Source organism: Spermophilus citellus (genome assembly GCF_964194105.1).
Source record: "Spermophilus citellus genome assembly, chromosome: 3".
NCBI lineage: Eukaryota > Metazoa > Chordata > Mammalia > Rodentia > Sciuridae > Spermophilus > Spermophilus citellus.
This window is the reverse complement of record NC_138184.1, coordinates 16,203,013-16,225,449: the sequence shown is the minus strand read 5'-3', so window position 1 is coordinate 16,225,449 and position 22,437 is coordinate 16,203,013. Positions and strand designations below refer to the sequence as shown.

The window sequence follows — 22,437 nt, the reverse complement described above, 5'->3', positions numbered from 1 at the left end:
CACTGCCCAGTGAGTAGTAAACATCCCCCTGAGGGTCAAGGGAGCCATATATGGGCAAAGGCTAGGTGTTAGGGCCAAAGTTGGAGGCCAGGTGATATTTGACTCTCCCCCCCACCCTAGGAGGGAAAATGCAGAGAGACAGGAGGAGGAAGAGCCGGTCTCCAGCTCGGGGTGAGCACCTGCTTTTCTGTGCGACTTTGGTCAGGGGTTACTCCTCTCTGGGCCTCCTGTCCCTGCCTGATTAATGGAGCACAGGTCAGGCCTGAATTCCTCCAAGATCCTCGCCAAGGTTGAACACATTCCAGGGGAAGGTGGGGTCTTCCTCAGGCCCTGGTGTGGGTCTGCGGGTTTTCCATGCTGTCCAGAAGGGCCACCAACAGCTTTCTCTTTGTGGATACAGAAAACTCCGGTCTCATTTTGAGGGGCAGGAGCGGAAGGGAGGGCAGCCTCTAGGACTAGAGCGGAAGCCGGAAACGACCACCTGGAGGCGGGGCCGACCTCCTGGAGGCGGGGCCGACCTCCTGGGGGCGGGGCCTTGGGCCGCGCAGCCCCAGGCTTATTTGCATCTCAAGCCCTCCAGCCAGTCAGAGGCCGGGCCTGTTGGCTGGTGGCCTGGGATTGGTCCATCCTGAGATTCCACCCCAGGTGGTTGGGCCAGGCCGGCCCTGCCTTCAGAGGTTCGTCTCTCCAAGGTCGTGGCCACCAACGTGTCTAGGGCCAGGGGTCCCTTCCACCTCCTGCCCCAGGAAGAGCGGATGGTCCTCGTCGTTGGGCAGGGGTCCGGGGAACTTTTTGGTTCCAAGAAGGATTTCTTCAGGACCCTGAGGGTAGGGGAGAAGAAAGACCCCATCAGAGGTCCTGTCCCCAGGTGGGGATCCTGATGACCCTGGAGGACCAGCCGTGTGCAGGCAGGGTCGCACAGTATCTCCTTGTCCAGTACATTGTCTAGGCCTGTCCCCTCTGTCTGCAGAACCTCTCTTCTCTGTGCCTAGGCCACCTACAGTTCAGGCCACCGATACTCGCTCAGACACCGTAGCTCCCTCCCACCTCTGCCTTTCTATTTCCCTTTGAGAAAAAAATATTTTCCCACAGCAGCTGGAGGGAACTTTAAAACCATCCCCTCCCCAGCAGGCCTGTCCCTGCCGGGGCTGGTGCACCCGCTGTGACCTCCTTCCCTAGGGCTGGCTCCTCCTCATGGGCGGCCGGACCTACCTCTTCCAAAACACCGAGCTGACTTTTCTGGCTGCAGATGCGCCCATCACAGCACCCCGCTTTGTTATCTTAGCCCCCACTGCCTGCTGGGATCCAACTTGTTTCTTTTTGTAGATCTCATCTGCTCCCACAGCAATCACATGGCGCTGGCCAACAGCCATCTACCCCCATCGTGTATCTTATGTAAGATTTTTCTCTGAGTTGGCTCATTTTTGAATTAAGTCATTTTATCTTAAGAGATTATATATAAATATCCTAAGAGCAAATCTCTTGGCCCTGCCAGAGGTAGGAAGTCATCATAAAAACACACACACACACACACAAAAAAAAAAAAAAGATACAAGCTGGGCACCGCGGCACACACCTGTAATCCCAGAGACTGGGGAGGCTGAGGCAGGAGGATCACAAGTTTGAGGCCAGTCTCAGCAACTTAGCAAGACCCTAAGCAACTCAGTGAGACCCTGTCTCTAAATAAAATATTAAAAAGGGCTGGGGATGTGGCTGGGGATGTGGTGGATGGGCTCAGTGGTTACATGCCCCTGGGTTCAATCCCCAGTACACACACACACACACACACACACACACACATATGAGAAAAGTAAACAGTATTGAGCCCTGCTGGCTCCTGTGACAGGAAACACTGCATTCTGTTGAGGATGACCCTGCATCCACCTGAGCCTGTCCACAGGAGGGAAGACGCAGGCGGGGACAGATGGGGACTCACCACATCCCTCCCCTGAGTTATGCCACTCCCCAAGTACCCAGAACCACCAGGCCGTCCCTTGTTGTGCAAGCCCAGCCGGAGACTGACCTTCACCAATGTGTCGTCCAGGGCAGTGATCTCCTCCTTGGGGGCCACTGACGCCGTCTGTCGAGCAAGGTCCCACCAGAGCAGCCCAGGGCCCAGGGCGCTGCGCTTGGTGGGGCCTGGGGGGAGGGGGAATTGAGGCCATTAGTGAGGAGGCAGTGGGGGCTGGGACGGGGCCCTGGGGGTGCAGGGGAGGGCCTGGGGCCAGCGTGGGGTGGCTCCAGTCCCAGCCCCAGCTCTGAGCCCGTCTCCTGTCCTGTGCAGTTGCTGGCCGGGGCGGGGTGGTGCCAGCCTGTGTGTCGCCCAGGGCAGCATCCAGGTGTCTCGAATGGCACCTGGCATGAGGAGGCTCAGCGAGGCCTAGGGACTGGAAGTTTGCCACTCGGGGAGTGGGACTGCCACTCTATCGCTATTCACCTCTCTTGGCTTCTTTCTATTCTCCGTGGGAGTCAGAAATCCGCGCGGAGTCACCGTGTCGCGGAGAGAAAATGCGTTTCAGCACCAGGGACAGCACCCGCGCCCCCTCCCTCGCCTACAGCGGGGACTTGTGTGGAGAGGGGACAGCTCGTTCCTGCTTCTGCAGTAGGGCCGGCCTCGGAGGTGGGGACTGTCCCCGAGGTGCAGCACAGGGGTCCCAGTGTCAAGCCTGCAGAGTCCCTTCTTCCTCTCCCTGCTGAAAGGGGCCCTGAGGCAGGGATGACCCAGATGACCCAGGTGGCCCTAGGTGGTGGCCCTGCTTACCGCTCAGGTAGCTGACCAGGGCCCCGCCCAGCATGGTGGTCAGCGTGCCCAGGGCGCCGTAGTACAGGTAGGAGATGGCGTAGAAGCTGTCAGCTAGAGCCGGCCTGCCCGGGGCCACCCTGGAGCTGGAGGTGGGAAGGTGGGCAGGAGCCTCCCTTCGCACCCCTGCCTCCCTCCCAGAGCCCTCCCAGGCCTCCCGCTGCTCTCCACCTCCACGGCCACAGCCTGGCCCGGAGGACCCTTCAGCGCTCCCTCGATGTCCTTAGCAGCCAGCGCTGCTCCCAGGGACCCACTCCCAGGCCTCGCCATGCTCAGCAGGAGACCCAGGCCTCTCCTGCCGCTGCCCGTCACCATCCATGGCTCCCTATTGACCTCAGAGTCAAACCAAATTAAACCCTTGGAAGAAAATGTACACACAGATCCATGAGGATGGTGTAGGCACTGGGCTCCTAGATGGGACAAATCAGGCAGAAGCTAAGGGGGGAAGATGAATTGGACCTCATCACAGCTAACAACTTTCACAGGGCATGGGGGCACCCCCAGTAATCCCAGCAGCTCAGGAGGCTGAAGCAGGAGGATGGCAACTTAGCAAGGCCCTAAGCAACTCAGCGAGACCCTGTCTCAAAACCAAATTAAAAAAGGGCTAGGATGTGGCTCAGTGGTCGAGGGCCCCTGAGTTCAATCCCTGGTACAAAAAAAAAGAAGACGACGACGACGATGACGATAATGACGACGACTGTCAGGGACTGGGTTGTAGCCCCATGGTTGAGCACTTGCCTTGCATGCGTGAGGCACAGGGTTCCATCCTCAGCACCACATTAAAAATAAATAAATAAATAAAACAAAGATATTGAGTCCATCTACAACTAAAAAAAAATGCATTTTTAAACCTTAATTTTATTTTATTTTATGTGGTGCTGAGAATCAAACCCAGTGTCTCACACATGCTAGGCAAGCGCTCCACCACGGAGCCACCACCCCAGCCGTACAACTAAACAAACAAACAAAAAAAGAACACTGTCAAGAGAATAAAAAGATAAATTATAGAAGGTGAGAAAATATTTGCAGAATCATACATCTGATAAGGGCCTAGTACCCAGAATATATAGACATATATAGATGATGTAAATTAAAACTCAACAACAGAAAGACAAAGGACTACTGGGGCTGTGGCCCCTGGTAGAGCCCTCGCCCAGCTGCACCAGGCCCTGGCTCCTTCCCCAGCACTGTCAATAAACAGATAGAATTAAATTTAAAAAAAAAGACAAAAGGGGCTGGGGATGTGGCTCAAGCGGTAGCGCGCTCGCCTGGCATGCGTGCCGCCCGGGTTCGATCCTCAGCACCACATACAAACAAAGTTGTTGTGACCGCTGAAAACTAAAAAATAAATATTAAAAAAAAAAAAAGAAATTCTTTAAAAAAAAAAAGGGCTGGGGATGTGGCTCAAGCGGTAGCGCGCTCGCCTGGCATGCGTGCGGCCTGGGTTCGATCCTCAGCACCACATACCAACAAAGATGTTGTGTCCGCCGAGAACTAAAAAATAATAAATATTAAAAAACTCTCTCTCTCTCTCTCTCTCTCTCTCTCTCTCTCTCTCTCTCTCCTCTCTCACTCTCTCTTAAAAAAAAAAAAAGACAAATGACCCAATTTTAAACTGGGCAAAGGATTTGAATAGACATTTCTCCAAAGAAAATATGTGAAAGCCAATAAGAACACGAAAAGATGCTCAGTATCACTATGGAGAAATGCAAATCAACCCCAAGGAGAGGCCCTCCACCCTCCAGGAGGTCCGGGATTTTTTTTTTTTTTCTTTAAGAAACAGCATTGGAGAAGATGTGGAAAAGCTGGGCCCCTCGCCTGTGGCTGGTGGGAGTGTAATTAAACAGAATTATTGTATGACCCAGCATTTCCACAGCCAGGGATACTCCAAGAGAGAGGAAAACACATTTCACACCAACGCTCATGCGCAGATGTTTACAGCGGTTCATGATCCCAACCCGCGTCCATCAGCAGATGAGCAGATTAACCAAACGTGCGGCCACCCCCACTGCAGAACTACTCCGCCAGAGGAAGGAATGGAGTCAGCCTGGCTGAGCCTCGAACTAGGCTGAGGCCAAAAAGGTCACTTTGTCCAGTTTCGACTCCAGCTACGTGAAATGTCCACAAGAGGCAAATCCGTAGCAAGAGAAAGTGGATTCGTGGTTTGCCGGGGGCTGGGGATGAGAGGAAAATGGAAAGGGACTGCTCATGGGATAGGGCTTCTCTCTGAGTTGATGAAAATCTTCTTTGTTAGATAGTGCTGATGGCTGCATAAATTTTATCCATATACGACCAGACCCCCCTTTTAATCCAGTCTGTGGTATGTGACTCCTATCTCAATTTTAAAAACTAGAATCCAGGGGCTGTGGATGTGGCTCAAGCGGCAGCGCGCTCGCCTGGCATGCGTGCGGCCCGGTTTCGATCCTCAGCACCACATACCAACAAAGATGTTGTGTCCGCCGAGAACTAAAAAATAAATATTAAAAACTCTCTCTCTCTCTCTCTCTCTCTCTCTCTCTCTCTCTCTCTCTTTCTCTTTAAAAAAAAAAAAAAAAAAAAAAAAAACTAGAATCCAGTTGAACTCCTCTCCCTGCATGTCTCCTACCTTCCCTCCTCTCTGCTCCTGGGCTGCAGCAAGCTGAAATGAGCCTCAGGGCCTTTGCACTTGCTCCTCTGTCCTCCCAGAGCACTGTTCCCGAGCCTTGCTCCTTCCTCAGGGTTCAGGGTTCCTCCCTGACTGCCATGCTCAGGCCAAGTGTCTGCCACCTCCCAGACCAGTCTGCTCACCTGGAGGTCCTGCTGGAGGCGCTGGTGGTGAGGGTCAGCTCCAGAAGATCAGAGGCGTTGGCTGAGAGAGTCTCACAGCCGTAAGTGGATGATGGCAGGACTCCCATGATCTGGGCGCTGGGCGGGTAGAGCGTGGCGCCCATGGCCACCCACAGGGAGAGCGCCAAGCCCATGACTAGCCCGGAGAGGACGCCCTGGAGGCGGAGCCAGCATCAGGGGAGGGGGCTGCCAGGCCACGCCCCCAGGCCCTCCCCTGCCCTCCCCACTCCCCCCCACCCTCCCCACTCACCGTCGTGTTGCAGGCAGGCAGGAACATCCCCAGCACGAAGGCCCCTAGCAGGGGGCCGCTGATGACACCCATGACCGTGAAGGACCCCTGTGAGAGTAAGGGGGGGCAGGGCTGAGGGCAGAGCCATCCTCAGGTCACCCACCGGGAAACCAGGACCCAGGGGTTCCACCCGGGGCTCCAGCTAACCAAAGGAGGGGGAACCCTTCCTCCCACTTCTCGGAGCGGTGACAAGGTGACAAAGAGTCTTTCTCCAAGTCAGGGAAGTCCTTTCAGTCCCCAGGACAAAGCCCCCCACCTCCCTTATCCCCTGGCCGCAGGAAGCGTCCTATCCAGTTCTGCGCGAGGTCGGCGACCCTCTCTGAGCCTCAGTTCGGCGGGGAAGATGCCCCACATCTTGGGAGATGGGACGGGGTGGGGTGCAGAGCTCACCTGGAGGACACCACCCCCCAGCAGCGAGGACAGAGCCGCCACCGTGAGACAGGCCGAGCCATAGATGAGCGCTGCAGGGGACACGGGGTGGCCGGTCAGTGGGAGGCACCGCCCCACTCCCTGCCGGAGGTGCCCCAACTCACAGAGTCCCTTGGAGATCAGCATGAGTTTCCGGGGCGCCAGGTTGGGCTTCCGGGGCTTGATGAGGTCCTCCACGGTGACCGCGGCCATGGCATTGATGCTGGTGGACGCCGTGCTGGGAGCAGGGAAGATGGGAGAGGGGTGGGCCAGGTAGGGCTTGTCACCCCCGCTCTGGGGTCCACCTGTTGCACCAGCCACTCAGCCACCAAGTCCAGCTAGGCTGCCAAGACCCCGCCCATCAGGAAGCGAGGTGGGGGTGACCAGAGTCCCCAGGGAGTGGAGGAGCCCTGCAGTCCTGTCCTGCTCCCAGACACGAGATACTCCCAGGAGAGCAAGGGCACTGTGACCAAGGTCACGCGAGACAGAAAGGCTGGTGGCACAAGGGAGACTGAGGGCATGTGTAGAACCACCAGTGTGGGTAGCCCCAGAGGGCAGGGTGGGGTCAGCCTGGTCAGGATGCAGGACAGCAACACCTGCCTCATAATAGGTGCTCAATAAACACTCATTTGAGGGGAAAGGAAGGAAGGAAGGAAGGCAGAGGAAGAGGACAGTGTCCCTGCTGGAGCTGGGGCCCTTGTGCTCAGGGGTGCCCGCTGCGCTGCCAAAGCCCACACTGGCTGCCATCTGGGCAGTGGGCAGGAACTGTGAAGGGGTGGATGTTCCAGCATATTCCAGCCCTGGGGAGACATCAAGAGCGACGAGGCCCTTGGGGACTTAGACGTGGCTGCTGAGCAAGTCGGAGGCTCACCTGAGGGTGCCACTGTAGGCACAGGCAAGGAAGAGCCCGGGGACTCCAGGCAGGTCCTTGAAGATGTCCAGCACGAACAGGGGCATGTACTAGGGGAGGAGGAGCCGGGGTCACCCTCTAGGACGGCAGCGTCCCAGGGGAAGCCTCCTCTCTGTCCTGACCCTGCACGTCCCCACTGCCCAGGACACACGGGACTCAGAGTGAGCATGAGATCTGAGAACTGTCCCTGAGCCCCACCGTGTGCCCAGTGACACAGGGTCCCCTGTCATCAACATTTTACTCACGAGGACTGTGGGGCCAGAGTGGCACTGTTAGGGGACCTAGGATCTGACCCTGTTGGCGGGACAGCAGACGGGATAGCCTTGTGACCTCTGCCAACTCGGAACCCCATGGCTTAAGCTCTAGTGGGGATGCCACCCAAGAAGGGGACCTGGTCCCAGAGCTGCCCAGCCTCCTGCTAACCTCAGGCGCTTTCTTCCCCCCGGGCCCCAGTCTCCCCCTCTGTAGAGGAGAGCTGCAGCAGCCTCGCCCTCTCCACACCGGAAGAGCTAAGGGCTCGCTGACGGCTTGTGAAGGGAACAGCATGAGGAACAGCAGGTGCTTGGGACATCAGTGTCAACACCACTTCATGCTGGATCACATTCCCATATCCTCCTTTTTTTTTTTTTTTTTTTTTGTATTTGGGGATTGAACCCAGGGGCTTTTGACCTACAACCCTAACCCTTTTTATTTTTTACTCTGAGACAGGATCTTGCTAAGTTGCTGAGGGTAAAGGTTACGAAATTGCCAAGGTTGGCCTCAAACTTGTGATCCTCCTGCCTCAGCCTCCTGAGTAGCTGGGATTACAGTTGTTTGCCACTGTACCCAGCTCCATCTCCTCCTTGATGTCCCCTAGGGGGATCTCAATATGAATGTTCCCCTCCCCTGCTCACCCGGCTTCTCATTGCCTCCCGGACTCATCTCCCCCTTATCCTACATCCTCCTCTGAGCTGTTTCCTGCCTCTGGGCCTTTGCACAGGCTGTTCTTTCTGCCAGGAAGGCTCTTCTAGCTCCATTCCCCAAGATTGAGAAGTGGGGTCCAGGACTGCCAAGGGAGGGGGCTCAGTGGGACTCACTTGATCTGGGGCAGAGATTCGCTCCGTGAGGAGGGGGTCACAGCTGCTGTAGAACACAAACATGACGATGCCACAGAAGGCCGCGCTGGACACAATCAGGACCAGGCCCAGCTGGTTGATGAGGAGGGCCCTGGGGGGAGGGGCAGCTCAGGCCAGGGAAGGGGGCCGCAGCCCGGAGGCCTCCCCGGCCCCCGCACTCACAGCTTGGCCTGCCTCTCCGTGCGGCAGGCGACGTAGCGCTGCACCTGGGCCTGGTTCACGCCGTACATGGAGAGCCACACCAGCGTGCCGCCCACCACGAACGTCCAGAACGTGTAGCGGCTGCGAGGATCGGGGTCGAAACTGGTAGGGACAGGGCGGGTCAGCCATGTGCACATGTCACATTGACCTCACCTTCCCCAGGACCCCAGATGGCGATCCTGGGTGTCCTGGGCCCTCGGGGAGCCTCTGCGGCAGGCCCTCAGTGTGAGGAGCAGTTTGTCTGATTGAATGCACTTTTTGTTCCCTGAGTCACCTCCCTAAGCATTCAGAAGACACTCTGTCTGGGCTGGGGATGCAGCTCGGTGGGCTGAGGCACTTGCCCACCTTGCATAAGCCCTAGCTTCCATCCCCAGCACAGCAAGAAGAAAAGAGAAAAATTGATCATTGGGTGCAGAGGCACAGGCCTGTAATCCCAGAGGCTCCGGAGGCTGAGGCAGGAGGATGGTGAGTTCAAAGCCAGCCTCAGCAACATAGAGGGACCCTAAGCAACTCAGCGAGACCTTGTCTCTAAATAAAATAGTAAAAGGATTGGGGACATGGCTCAGTGGTTAAGCGCCCCTGAGTTCCATCCTGAGTACAAAATAAACAAACAAACAAACAAACAAATAAATCATTCTTTCTTTGTCCAGCTGGGAGATCCAGGAGGCTTCAGTGTCCAGGCTGGCCTGGGCACAAGGGACAGAGCTGGATGTAGACCTGCCTCTCCACCCCCCAGAGCCAGTCCTGGCCAGAAGGAGGGATGGGCTGGAGGGGTGCAGGGTGGCAGGGGCAGGGCTCTGACTGCAGGGAGCTGGGGAAGGGGCAGAGAGGCTTCCTGGAGCAGGCAGCATTGGCTGGTCCCCCCAGCACAAAGGGGGTGTCCTGCTTTACAGTTAACTCACTCCAATAGGTTGATCCTCGAGTGATTCTGAGCGATCCTGAGCACACGCCAGGGCCCTCCCATGAGCACGGTGCCACGGGCCAGGATGGCCCAGAAGCCAGCGAGCATCACCACCACCTGGAACACATCCGTCCAAATCACAGCCTTCATGCCGCCCTGCAGGAGGAGCAGAGAGGGGTCAGCTGGGTGCCTGACCGTGGCTGGGCTGGGGCTCAGTGGTGGAGCGCTTGCCTGGCATGTGTGAGGCCCTGGGTTCAATTCTCAGAACCACATGCAAATAAATAAAACAAAGGTCCATTGACGACTAAAAAAAATATTTTTAAAAATACAGTAAGTAGGGTTAATAATGGTTTTGTTTGTGAGATCTAAATAACTTAAGTGAAAAAGACTCAGAAGAGCACCTGGAACTCACAGGGACCCAGTGAGCGATTACTGCATGACTATTCCTATGACTCTACTGTCATTACTAATTATTATTATTATTGGTACTGGGGATGGAACCCAGGGGCACTCAACCATTGAGCCACATCCCCAGCCTTCCTTTGTATTTTATTTAGAGACAGGATCTCCCTGATTGCTTAGGGCCTCGCTAAGTTGCTGAGGCTGGCTTTGAACTTGCCATCCTCCTGCCTCTGCCTCCAGAGCCGCTGGGATCACAGGCCAACTCCACCTGGCCCAGCCATTATTAGTTACTTTTTACCCAGCCAACCTGGTGGCTTAGAAGTCCCCGGATTTCTCTTTGGAGAAGACCCTCCCCTCTTGCAGGGCAGCTCCAAGAATAGCCAATCAGAGCGTCCCAATCCCTCAAGCTGCCTGGAATGTTTCAGTCGGGACCTGGGACCACGGTGAGCCAGAGGCTGGAGAGGCTGGTGCTGAAAGGACCCTGCTGGGCAGGAAGCCAGAAGAGGTGGGAGCCTGGACCTGATGGAGCCCAGAGAAGTGGGAGAGGGACCCTGTCGGAGGCCCTGATTCAGCCACGCCTGAAGCTAGCCTATTCCTGGGTTCTCAGCAAGGAGCTTTTCAGATCACCTTTCATTAGAAAGAAGAGAAAACCGAGACCCAACTAGGACCGGGGCTGACTCAGGAGATAGCGGGGTCACAGAAATTTGGCGGACCCAAATTTCCCCCACAGAAGACCCAGTGGGCATGAAGCCCCCGCGTCCCCCCCCCCGCGTCCTCGGGGACACTCACCACAGTCGTGTAGAAGGTGCAGATAATTCCGGTGGACAGGAGTGACGCCCAGATGTCCAGCCCGGTCACTGCAAATTAGACATCCCCCAAATTAGTCGTCCCTACGGGGAGCAAAGTGGCCCTCGGAGTCTTCGGCCCTCCTCTCCCTCCCCCTCTTCCTGGCCAGCCTTCTCCGCCGGGACCCCCTCCCCCGAGCTCCCAGGCGACCTTGGTTCAGGATGAGCGCAGGTGCGTAGATCACGATGCCGGTGTAGAGCACCTGCAGGCAGAAGGCGGGGCGGTGAGGCAGGGCGGGGGCGGGACCGGCCTGGGCGGGGTGCGGGCGGGGTCCTGTGGGTCGGTGGGAGGGGCCTACGAGGCGGAGCTAAGTCGCTATGTGGACCGGGCCTGGGGCTGCGCTGGATTCGGGAGGGTCCCGGGAGCTGGGGACCGGCTGTGCGCGCTGCGCTAAGGTTGGAGCCTACGGGGTCGCTGGGTTGAAGGCGGGCGGAGGCCACTCACTGTAGCCACCAGGTACTGCACCGTCCCGCAGAGCCGCACCACGCGGCTGAATCGCAGCTCCAGGTACTGCAAGAAGGAGCCGAGGGCTTGTGGTCACCAGGACAGTCCCGAGGAATCTGGGGTCCCTGCCCGGCCTCTGGGTTTGGACCCTCCCTCCGGAGGCTAACTGCGCTGGCCCTACTTTTGCCCCGCGCACACCCAGATCTGTCCGCGCACACGTGCCATCTCGGTGCCTTGCACAGGACGTGTGCCCTGGAGGAGCGATCTGTACTTGCACACCTGTCCTCCTACTCATGTCTGACCGCTGGGGTCGCCCTTATAGCGAAGTGCGACAAAGCACACTGTAGTGCCGGTGGCCAATGGCATTGGAGCTACTGAATACCAGACACGAGTACCGCTTTATTCTCCGTCCCGGGGCGGAGGAGGGGAATCATATCAACGGCTCACCTGGGACAGGTAGAAAGCCCGAGCAGAGAAGCGCCCTTGCTCAAGGTAGAGGTCAAGAGTTAAGCCGGGTTTGGGACCCAGAGCCGGGGGTCGTCCCCTCTGGAGTGCATAAGTATGAAAGTGCGGACAAGTTGGGGACAGGTGTGTGCCTGCCCGCACGTGAGTACACTTCGGGCTGAGGCTGCACCGCCCTCGTGCGCCCGCACCAAGGAACCAGGACACCCTCTTCGCTTCCTCCTTCCTGCCCCTCGCACCACTGCCTGGGGCTGTTCCCAGAACCTTCCTGTAGGTCGGCCAGGGCCCCACCAAGCGACAGGAGCGGATCTGCCTCCCGCTGCACAGTAGCTCGCAGCCCAGGGCCTCCAGCCCTGGTCCCGGGTTCCCAGTCAGGCAGGTCCTCTCCGGGTACCTGGTAGGTGCTGGTGAGGCCGAGGCGGTAGAAGACGGGCATGAAGAGCAGCGCGGTGAGCAGCGAGTTGAGCATCTGGCCCAGGCACATCCAGAGGAACTTGAGGCCGTAGCGGTAGGCCTCGGCGGGCACGCCCAGCACCTGCACGGCCGACATGAAGCTGGCGGCCAGGGACAGGCCCACCGGCAGGGCCGTCAGGCTGCGGCCCCCGGTGAAGAAGTCCTCGGCGCTGCGCTGCCCGCCCCGAGCCAGCCCGACCCAGAGCCCGATGCCGGTGGACACGAGCAGCATGAGGGCGAAGACCCCGTAGTCCCAGGCTCCGAACGTGGCCCGCGCTGCTGCCTCAGTGACCTCCATGAGGGGCAGGTGCGACGGCAACGGTGTCCTCGGCCAGGAGGCTGCACCGGTGTGGGCGGTGGAGGATGCAGGGGCCCTGCAGGGGAGTCCCAGCCTGTCCCCCTCCGTGTGGGGTGACAGCAGCCGGAGGGGCAGGGGCTCCCTGGGCCGGGGGTCTGCGGGTCCTCGCGGTTTGTCCCTCTGCGCCTCCGTCTATCTGTCCACTTCACCCCGCACTCTGGGGCCAGCTGCCCGACCCAGCTGCGTGCGAGCAGCTGGCCAGTCGGACCCGCTCCTCGGGCGCTGCGCTCCGCTGACAGCGGGAGGTCGCGGTGGGGCTTAAAGAAACAGTTGGAGGTTGTGGGCTGCGGATTTATTGGGCTCAGGGGTCAGAGTGGCTCCGCCCCAGACCAGGAGGCGGCCCGACCCCGCACCCTTTCGGGTCTGGGGCAAACAAGCTGGGAAAGGCCACGGGGTGTCTGCTGGGGGCGGGGGCGCGTGGTCCTCCCCAAAACTCCACTCCCCCCCCCTTCCTTTGGAACTTTTCCCTGACCCCTGCCTGTCCATGACAGCGGTGGACCAGTAGGGAAAGACTTAGAGGGGGCCTGCCATTTGCCCAAGGCCACGCAGCCTGCTTCAAGCGCTCAAAGTCCCCGAGGTTTCACTTCAGGGTTTTGTGGGCGCCATAGGGAAAACCGCTGAGCTTCAGCCGCTAGCCCCAACTAGTATCTAGATCTACTGTTTCCCCCGAGTCCCTGGGAAAGGACATCATCAGCCCCTGCCCTCTGGGCACGCTGGGCGGGAGGCATTCAGGGCTCAAGTCCTGCGACGCGTCCTTGGGGGATTCTTTGCTCTTTCTCTAGGAAGAGCAGCATTCCCTGGGGCTCCCGTTCCCCATCTGTAAACGGGGAAAAAATAGCCCCCAAGGAATGAATTGAGCCTGGTAACGCTGCCAGGCGGAAGGGTGCTTGGTCAGGTCACCTGGAGTCCATTATCTCCCACTCACTGCCTCCTTCAGCAACCGAGCAGCGAGTCATCCCCGGCCAAGGCGGAAAGTGGACGAGAGGTCATGGGGTGACTGCTGTGGCTGCAGACCTCAGTACCTGAAGACCCGCTGCTACTGAGAAGGCCCTACATAATCCCTCCAGCTTTGCTTGCTCTTTAAAAAAAATACACTCGTATTAGCTGTTGATGGACCTTTATTTCTTTATGTAATGTGGTGCTGAGAATCCAGCCCAGTGCCCCACACGAGCTAGCAAGCGCTTGGCCACTGAGCCACCCCAGCCCTTCATTTGCTCTTAATTGACTTAAAAAGCACTGGCCGTGGAGGCCACACGGCTGGACAGGACATCTCTGGTCCCTCTCTGGCTTTGCTGCAGATCACACCTCTGATCTGTGGGTCACGATGATAACAGTTGTCTTTAGGGACTGGAAGGTCACTTGCTGCAAACACCAACTCTTCTCTTGGGCCCACAGGAGTGTGGTGGCTGGCTGGAGCCGGTGGGAGGCCCGGCCTCCCTGCCTCCACATTGTCTGTGTCTCCTTTAACTTAAGGAGCAGGTGCATCGCCACTCTGCATGAAGACATGTGGCTGGTTTGAGTTTTGTCCAAAACTCTCCCGTGGGGTCAACAACTGGACTCCGGGGCTCTCTCTGCCCCTCCCCGCCCCCTTTAAGGCTAAGCACACCCGCCAGCCACCTCGACCCAAACAGCAGACCAAGAAAGGAGTGACCGGAGGTGCAAGCCAGTTCCTGGAAGACCTGCACCTCTGCCCAGAAGGACAAGAGGACTCCTCCCCTTTCCAGCCTGTCCCTCTCCCTCATTATTCCTGTCCTATGTTCTGTCCCTCCCCCCCACCAGGCACAGCCCCTGGGGAGAAGCGGTTGTGAGCTTTCTTCTCCTTTCTGTGGCCACTGGACACGCCCTGCTCCCCACACTCGTCTCCACGAGGTCACCTTTTTTGTGAGACAGTCCCCGGAACTAGGTTCAGAAACACCTTGACTATCCAGGAAGGAGGGGGGATCTGGGGGTCTCCACTGTGCCCACCGCACGGAGGAGGGACAGGAGCTCAGGGTTGGAGGTCTGCTGCCTAGGGTCATGTAGCCACGGTCCCTAGGAGCTGTCATCTCAGCGCCCTTCCTGGTGGACCTGGGGTCTCTCTGGGTTGAGGTCCTGCTGGGACCCGATTTCCAAGGGGACCTCACTCTGAGAGCTCAGTTCCCTCAGATTACTGTCCTCTTCTCCAGCTTCCGTCGCCCCCTGGTGGCATCCTGTGGCCTGCACATGCCACCTTGCAGGGTCCAGCACCCCCCAGAGGTCCCACCTGCCCCTGGACAGTCTTCTCAGGCCTTCACACCATGCTGTCACACAGGCAGCTGTTGCCTGTTGGCCTGTCCCTCCCCTCCACCAGGGTGATCCTGCGTGCACCAGGCTTGGGCTGTGAAACTGGTTCATTGAGCACCTACTGTGTGCAGGGCGTGTCAGGCACTGTGACCCAGCAGCACCCAGGAGGGCCTGCCCTTATGCTGCCTCCTGACGCTGACCCAGTCAGCAGTCATTTCAGGAGGTGAGGTGAGAGGTGGAGACCTGCAGGGTGCGCCTGCTGGAGGCTTGGGGAGGGAGCTCCAGGAGCAGCACCTGCTGTGGGAAGAAGCAAGCAGGGAGGCCACTGTGCCCCTGAGTCATGGGGACAGTGCTGGGGAGCCACTTGAGTCTGGGGCAAGTGACCATATCCAAGATGGAGCTGTGGGCTAGATTTGGACATGTTCTGGAATCCTGGGGGGAGGCTGCAGGGCAGGCGGGGCACTCTCCTGTGGTGGTGGGGACGTGGGGGGAAGGCAGGACTAGCAAGATGCACAGAAACCGAGGTCCACAGGGTGGGCGGCCCCAAGTCAGGAGCCAGCCGGCAGGGACCATGGTCAGTCGCAGACGGTGGGGTGTAGGGGGCTCGGGTGCTGCCTGCCCCAGGCACCCCAGGGTTCCCTGAAGATGTGGCAGAGGCCAAGAGTGACAGCTCAAACTTCTGCGAGATAGTGATAATCCCCACAGGTTTGTCTCCAGGATTCTGTCCCTGGGCTTCAGGACGTGGGTCTGGGCTCTCCTGTGCCCCTACTTATCCCACCTGGTCTTGGCATTGCCCTGGCTCAGGAATGGAGGCTCACACCCATCTCCCACGTTCCCCAGCCCTGTCCGCCCGACACCTGGCACTTTGGCACCCAAGAACAGGGCTCTGGAGAGCCTCAATACCAAGAGGTGAAAGGGGTCCCTGGACCTTCCCCCTGCTCCTCCTTGGGCCCCAGCCACCCTTCCATGCCCGCCCTGGCCAGCCCCACTCATGGCCATGGGGAAGGCTTCCCTCCTCACTGGCCACATCTCCAGCCAGCAACCCTAACGCCTGTCAGACTAAAGAGGGTAGGGATGTCCCCAGCAGTCTCTACAATGCTCTGCCTCCTTCAGGCCCTGCTTTAGTTAAGTCCCATCTAACAGGGCAGCCCCTGACCACAGCCTGGTGACTTGACATTAGAGGAAGTGGGTAAGGCCCGGGGTGGGGGCACTCTACGGGGTCAAGGTACCAAAGTTCCTCCCACAGTGTTGCTTGTCTTCCTCATGGTCCAAGAGGGTTGCTGGAGGGCTGGCCCTTATGCCCACACTCTGACCAAATGGTTATTTCCTGAAAATGGCTCACATCACAGAGCCACTTGATAGGGTGGCATTTAACTAGGGCGATCCTGAGAAAAGACAAGCAGGTTAACTAGGAGTTTCTGTCAGAAAACACGAACATTAATAAAATCCATTAGACAAGTTTTTTGAAGTTTAGCCACGTCTCCACTAACATACACTAAGAAACATCACAGGTGTCCTGCAAAACAGCATCTGGGACTTCCCGGGTTTCTGCCTGTGCATCTAAAGAGCTCTTACAAAAACAAGAAAAACAACCCAACAGCCCAGTAGTGCAAGGAACCACTGGGGAGGTTTGTAGTTTTAAAACCCAGCAAAAAGTGCTCAGCTTCCTTCACAGAAAGAAAACAAGACAAATTCAAATGTGACTTAGGAATAAGTTTCATGACCCACAGTTGGAAGTGGCCTGTTCTTCAGTATTGTTGGGAAGGTAAACTGGTCCATCCACAGAGAATCTTCAGTGTTAAAAAACCCAGGCTGCAGGCTGAGGCTGTGGATCAGTGGCAGAGCACTTGCCTAGCAAGCATGAGGCACTGGATTCAATCCTCTGCACTGCATAAAAAATAAAGGCATTGTGTCCATCTACAAATATTAAAAACAAAACAAAATCAAACCACCCTGGCTAGCCAGCCACACTGCAACCCCATGGACTCAGGAGACCAAGCCAGAAGGACCCCAAGTTCAAGCCAGTCTGGGCAGTGGTTAAGACCACAGGAAAATTAAAAGGATTGGGCTGGGGTTGTGGCTCAGAGGTAGAGCGCTCGCCTAGTATGCGTGAGGCACTGGGTTCGAGCCTCAGCACCACATAAATATAAAATCAAGACATTGTGTCCACCTATAGTTAAAGATATATTAAAAAAAAAAAAAAGAAAAAGAAAAAAAGAAAATTAAAAGGATGTAGCTCAGGGATGGGGTTGTGGCTCAGTAGCAGAGCACTCGCCTAACTCACAGGAGGCCCTGGGTTCGATCCTCAGCACCACATATAATATTGTGTCCAACTTAGCTTTAAAAAGGGTGTGTGTGTGTAGCTCAGTGGTAAAGCACCCCTGGGCTCAAACCCAGTACCAAAGCTGCAGGATGAGGGTGGGGGAATGGGAAGAAACAGTAGAATGAATGGGACGTAACCTGTCTGTCCATGTGTGAATACACAGCCAGTGCACTCCACATAATGCACAACCACAGGAACGGAGAACTACACCTCATGTGTATATGATGTGTCAAGACGCACTCTACTGGGCCAGGGCTGTGGCTCAGCGCTTGCCTAGTAGTATGAGGCACTGGGTTCGATCCCCCCGTACCACATAAAACCAAAGAAATAAAGAAATAAAGGTATTGTGTCCATGTACTAGTAAAAAACAAAACAAAAACCCTCCATGACATTTAAATAGAATTAAAACAAACAACCAACCCCCCAAACCCTGTCAACTCTACCCAGCAATTTATTAGCAATAGCACCCCACACGGTAAAGGGACGGACATCCATTTCCCCCAAGACTCGCCTCAGAGGAAAGGTCCTGAGGTGGAGGAGCCAGCGGTGGAACAGGGACAGGGTGACCAATGGGCTTCTGCAGGGTCCCAGTCCCAGACCTCTATTTCCTGTGACTCCATGGACACAGCAGATCTAGGGCCTAGGTCTCCTCTCAACCTGTGGGTCTCTGGGATATTAAGGTAGGCCCCGTACCCTGTCCCCAGTGCTCACATGGTGGTCATTTCCCAACTATTGACAAAACAGTAAATGTCATGCTGACCTTCAGATGAAAATACCAAGCACCAGAAAGCCAGGGCTGCCCAAGGTCACACGCCAGGGGAAGGAGGCTCCCCAAACCAAGTTCTTGGCTGAGCCTCTGCTCCATCTCTGCAGGCTGAGCTTCCTGCTGGTTGGGGGCTCAGCCAGGGTGGCGACCTCCAGGGTGGGATTAGCTTGTGCCTGGTATTTTCCAGGCCTGAACTTGTTCCCTGGAGACAAGCACCTAAGGGGAGACCTTAATCTTCTTAGGCAAGATTAGCGCTACCTCATCCAAGAGAGCAGGTCCCCAGGATGGCAAGCAGGTGCCCCCACGTGCCTGCAGAGAATCTGGGGAACTGCAAACCCAGTTAGTTCTAAGCCAGGGTCAGCCCAGAGGGTGAAGCCTCAGGAGGCGGCAGGAATGCTGTCCTACCACCTCAGAGGACTCTGGCCAAGGGCAGGAGATGGACAGGGCTGAGGCCTGTGTCTCAAACAGAGTGGGGACAGATCCAGGGGACTATGACCTGTAGCTCACAGCCCTGGACTGGCTGAACAAGCAGGAGGGAGCTCAGGGGACTGGGGAGATGTGGGTTGGTTTTGCACCGAGGACTTTAGTACGCAAGGCTCAGCTCAGTTGTCCCCCAGGAAGGTGACCCGGGCCGGATTCCTCTCACTGCTCAGTCTTGAGTTCTGCAGAGCGTGCAAAAGAAAACACAGGTCTGAGCCTAAGAATCAAGTTTATTTGGCTAACGCCTGGGGGGGCCCTGAACCTAGAAGAAGGTGTTGGGCCTCTTGGTGGTGAAACGTGGCTTGTGCTGGCGACGCAGGACCCGATGGGGCAGCGGGAACTTGATCTTGGAGTCCTGTGGGGAGAAGGTAGTGAGGGGATGGAGGCCTCTTACCTGCATCTTCTGGGGGTCACCCAGGTGTGACAAGCCCCCTGTGCGGGACCCCCTAGGTGCAGCCTGCCCAGCAGGGCCCTTAAGGCACTCACGTGGAACTGCTTGACCGCTGGCCGCCGGCACTTGCTGGCCGCAATCTCCTCCACCTTCATGATCTGGATGGAGTGGGCCCGGGCACGGTGCCGGGCGCCCATGTCTCGGTCTGCACAGGGGGGAAGGGGCAGTCAGCCAGGTAGTAGCCTGGGGGCTCCACCTGGGGATGACTAGAGGTCACAGGCTCTGGCCCCAGCAGGCCTGGTCAAAGGAGTGTAGAACCTCCAAATTCACTTTGAGGGGCACAGCCACAGCCTCTCAAAGGCGACGAGATCCACTTGCTGTACGCACCTCTGTTTAAACCACTGCTACGAGAAACAGCAATTCTTGGGTTGAGGTGCAGGTGGGAGGCACGGGGAATGGAGCCAGCCACCAACAATGGGCAGGGCCGGGCCAGGTTCTTGGTGGGTCTGGAAAGACGTGGGGAGGACTCTCTAAACCAGGGAGGTTGGCATGGGTTTAATGAAAGATGGCACATGATCCACAAGGCCAGGGGTTCTTCCCTCTGAGCTAAGGTGCACCTGCTACCAGGGTTCAGACAAAAAGCCCCCTGGGGTCTGAGCCCCTCCATCCGTCCTGCCCTGGAGTTCTGGTGTGCCCATGTCAATGGCCTGAGCACCTCTCATTTGCTCTGAGAGTCAGTTGGAACTGGAGATGCCTGTACTATTAGCCTGAGGTAGGAGGCAACACCAGCAACTCACAACACTGGGTGACAGCGCCCGCGGTGGTCAGGTCGCGATATTCCCGGTACATATTGTGGGTGCCACTACGGGAGTCGTAGCGCAGCCAGATACCAAAGTTCTTCACCCGCAGCGGGGACTTCTCAAACACCTGCCAAGGCAAGGGGTGGTCAGCATGAGGTGCAGATGGCAAGCAGGCCTCACCCGAGTCAGAAAGACAGCCCCACCCCCAGGGCCAGACTCTGAAGCAGCAGTTTCCAAGTCTTGCTCCTCTAGGCACCCTCAGGGGGCATGCTAAGTAAGGGAAATACCCCCAAAGCCCAGTGTAGAAAGGGTTCAGGCAGAGCTGCCTCCCAGCACACACAGACACAGCTACGGATAGTCCCTAATCTCCAAAGACAAGCAGGCCAAACTAGCCACTGCCCAATGTCCACTACAGTGCACCTGCCCAGTTATAGAACCTCTCCCTACTTCACAGACATGGATGGCTAAGAGTCTTCACCAAGGACTGCTACACCAACTACCCTCCTCCCAGGGTCCCATGGATCTGCACAGGGAAGCCCATCCCACCATGGCTCCAGGTCTCTGAAGACTGCTAAGCCTGTAGATATGCCCAGTGCCGGCTAGAAGGCAGAGATCCACTCCAGATCCCGTGCCGTCTCAGACTCTCCATACCTGCCCACAGTAGACAATTTCCCCTGAAGACTTCTTCATCTTCTTTAGCTGAGATACAAAATACCAGAAGCGGGACTTGGCAACAACATGATTAGGTGCAAAGATTCGCATTCGGTAGAGAGGTGGGGTGTGGCATTTGGGGGTGGGCAGGCAGCGGCCCACCACCTTGTATTCTCGAAGCTGAAAGAAAATAGCAGTAAGGCCAGGTTAGCACCCAGAACCAAGCCTGGCAATAGCCAGATACAGGAAATGGACACAGGGTTCTCCTAGGACCTCCAGCGGGAATTCAGATGTTGTGGATCATATTCCCAACCCCACCTTCATCCACAAACTGGAGTCGGAGCAGTGAGGATTCTGGGCGCATTTCAAACCTGCTGTCCCTCCCTTTCTTTTTACAAGTGGGAAAACTGAGACCTAGATTGGCAGCCTCCTTTCTCAAGCTGTCATCCCTAACTGCTCTGTGATCCCTGAGAGTCACTCTGCAGTTTAGCAACCACCCTCTTCTATCCTGGGGCCTTGAGATCTCGGACAACTCAAGAACGAACCAGGACAAGAACCCGGGGCCCTCTGCAACTGTGGGTTCCCTGCAGAACCCTCTCTACAGGTGTAAAGGTGAGGATGTCTGCCAAGTCCACAAATGGCAACGCAGCCTTTACTGACATCAATGAAAAGTAGCCACAACTTTCCAAGACTCTGCTGCTACTTCCTGCTCTGGGCAGAGCCACTGGCCTTGTGATCACCCACCCAGGAAGGGAACAATGGAGCTGGCCCACAACTGATCCAGGGAGGACACCGAGGTTGGAAGTCTGTACCTCACCCGTTCTTTTTTTCCCCGGAGGCAGAGTCTTGCTAAATCGCCCAAGCTGACCCCGAACTCGCGATTCTACCACCTCAGCCCTCCGAGCAGCTGGGACTGCAGGCGTGCGACATCGCGCCGGGCTGGCAGTACGTTTTCCCCTGTGCACTACAGTGCCCCGACTTTGCCCGGCGCGTGCACAGTCCTAAGGCCCGTGCTCCTTGTTTGCGCTCGATGTTTGCCACGTCTCCTCCCATCCACGCCAGGGCAGAAGCGACTGCTATCCCCTACCAGGTTAACTTCGCAGACGGGCAAACTAACGCTCAGAGACTACAGGAAAGGCCGCGGCACAGCCCCCCACGCTGTGCGACGTGTCCCTTCCCCGGGGAAGCGGACTCGGCCTCCCTGGGCCCTTGCGCCGGCCCAGGCCACGCGCAGGCCTCCCCACGCGGCGCCCGCACGGCCGCCATGTTGGCAACACCTCGGGGCGTCGGCGCGCGGCCTAGGAGGACCCAGACAAGAGCACGCACCGCCGACTCGGCCTGCGCCACCGACCCGGGCCCCTGGTGCGGTCCGCGCCGCTTCCCCCAACCCCAGGCTACACAGTACCCGCCTTACCGTGCCCGAGGCCTTCATAGCGTTCTCTCTGCGATCGCCGCCACCCACAAAAGGAAGTTGCCTCCTTCGCGCAGCCGCTCACCATGAGTCCACGGCAGGAAGTCCCGCCCTCTAGAAGCTATGCGCTCATTGGCTTCTTGTCTCAGCGCTCAAGGAGGTCCGCTTCCTCATTGGCTTCGAATCCATCCACCAGTCCCAGCCCGGCCTCGCCTCACCCCGAGACTACATTTCCCAGGTGCAGCGAGCGTCACCTGTTCCGGGGCCGTGACCCAGCGTCGGCGCCAGCGGCACTCGAACGGTCTCGTGTGGACTCCAGGTTTCCTTTCCCCACAGAGCCCGGAGGCAGCAGAGCCTACGAGGCACTCGTGGGGATTCTTCCAACCTGGCGCCTCTTCTCCCCGGAAGTGCGTTACGGAGGTCTTGAGTCACGTGCCTAAGAGTTCTCATCTGTAAAATGGGAATAAAGATGTTTTTCTCCTATAGATGGTTCCACACGAACGTAGATGAAGCGCTGAAATGCTAGTTATTGTTTTTGGACGTCTGATTCGTGTTTTGTAGTGACTGGGATTCAAACGCCACCTGTTTGCTCCCGGTTCTCACAGATCCTGGGGCACCCGAGGATGGTGGTGGAGGACTTTGGGACTGATCAAGATTCAACCCTTATTGGTTGGGATTGTGGCTCAGTGGAAGAGTGCTTGCCTACCATGCATGAGGCCCTGGGTTCAAACCTCAGCACCACATAAATGTAAAATAAAGTTATTGTATCCATCTAAAACTAAAAAAAAAAAAAAAAAAGATTCAACCCTTAGGGATGAGGGTGTATCTCGGTGGTAGAACACCTGCCTAGCATGCACGAGTCCCTGGGTGTGATCCCCAGCACAGAAGGTGGGGAAAAGAACCCCCAAATCCAAGATCCAGCCCCCATCCTTGAGGGG

The 22,437-nt window shown here is 57.2% G+C and overlaps 2 protein-coding genes across 2 annotated transcripts; both read right to left on the bottom strand.

Moving 5' to 3' along the window:
* Positions 1-671: 671 nt before the first annotated feature.
* On the bottom strand, positions 672-12,355 carry SLC5A5 (solute carrier family 5 member 5; the record flags this gene model as incomplete). Its single annotated transcript, XM_081287719.1, has 15 exons — positions 672-821; positions 2,024-2,139; positions 2,762-2,886; positions 5,588-5,781; positions 5,877-5,963; positions 6,306-6,376; positions 6,449-6,561; positions 7,195-7,283; positions 8,310-8,439; positions 8,511-8,651; positions 9,452-9,606; positions 10,642-10,709; positions 10,849-10,900; positions 11,143-11,208; positions 11,999-12,355. The coding sequence occupies 15 exons, from the start codon at positions 12,353-12,355 to the stop codon at positions 672-674; spliced, it is 1,914 nt and encodes a 637-aa protein (XP_081143845.1).
* Positions 12,356-18,458: 6,103 nt separating this feature from the next.
* Positions 18,459-21,663, bottom strand: RPL18A (ribosomal protein L18a). The gene is made up of 5 exons (XM_081287267.1): positions 21,503-21,663; positions 20,089-20,268; positions 19,435-19,564; positions 18,733-18,842; positions 18,459-18,601 (listed from the first exon to the last, which is right to left on the bottom strand). Exons 1-5 carry the CDS (start codon positions 21,518-21,520, stop codon positions 18,509-18,511), a joined length of 531 nt encoding a protein of 176 aa, XP_081143393.1. The 5' UTR covers positions 21,521-21,663; the 3' UTR covers positions 18,459-18,508.
* Between the last annotated feature and the right edge of the window lie 774 nt (positions 21,664-22,437).

Excerpts from the sequence above, each read along its gene's own strand:
- RPL18A (XM_081287267.1), bottom strand. Across the intron at positions 18,843-19,434 it reads GGGCGCTGTCACCCAGTGTT|ACCGAGACATGGGCGCCCGG; the intron begins GTGAGTTGCTGG and ends CCCCCTGTGCAG. Across the intron at positions 18,602-18,732 it reads CAGCGGTCAAGCAGTTCCAC|GACTCCAAGATCAAGTTCCC; the intron begins GTGAGTGCCTTA and ends TTCTCCCCACAG.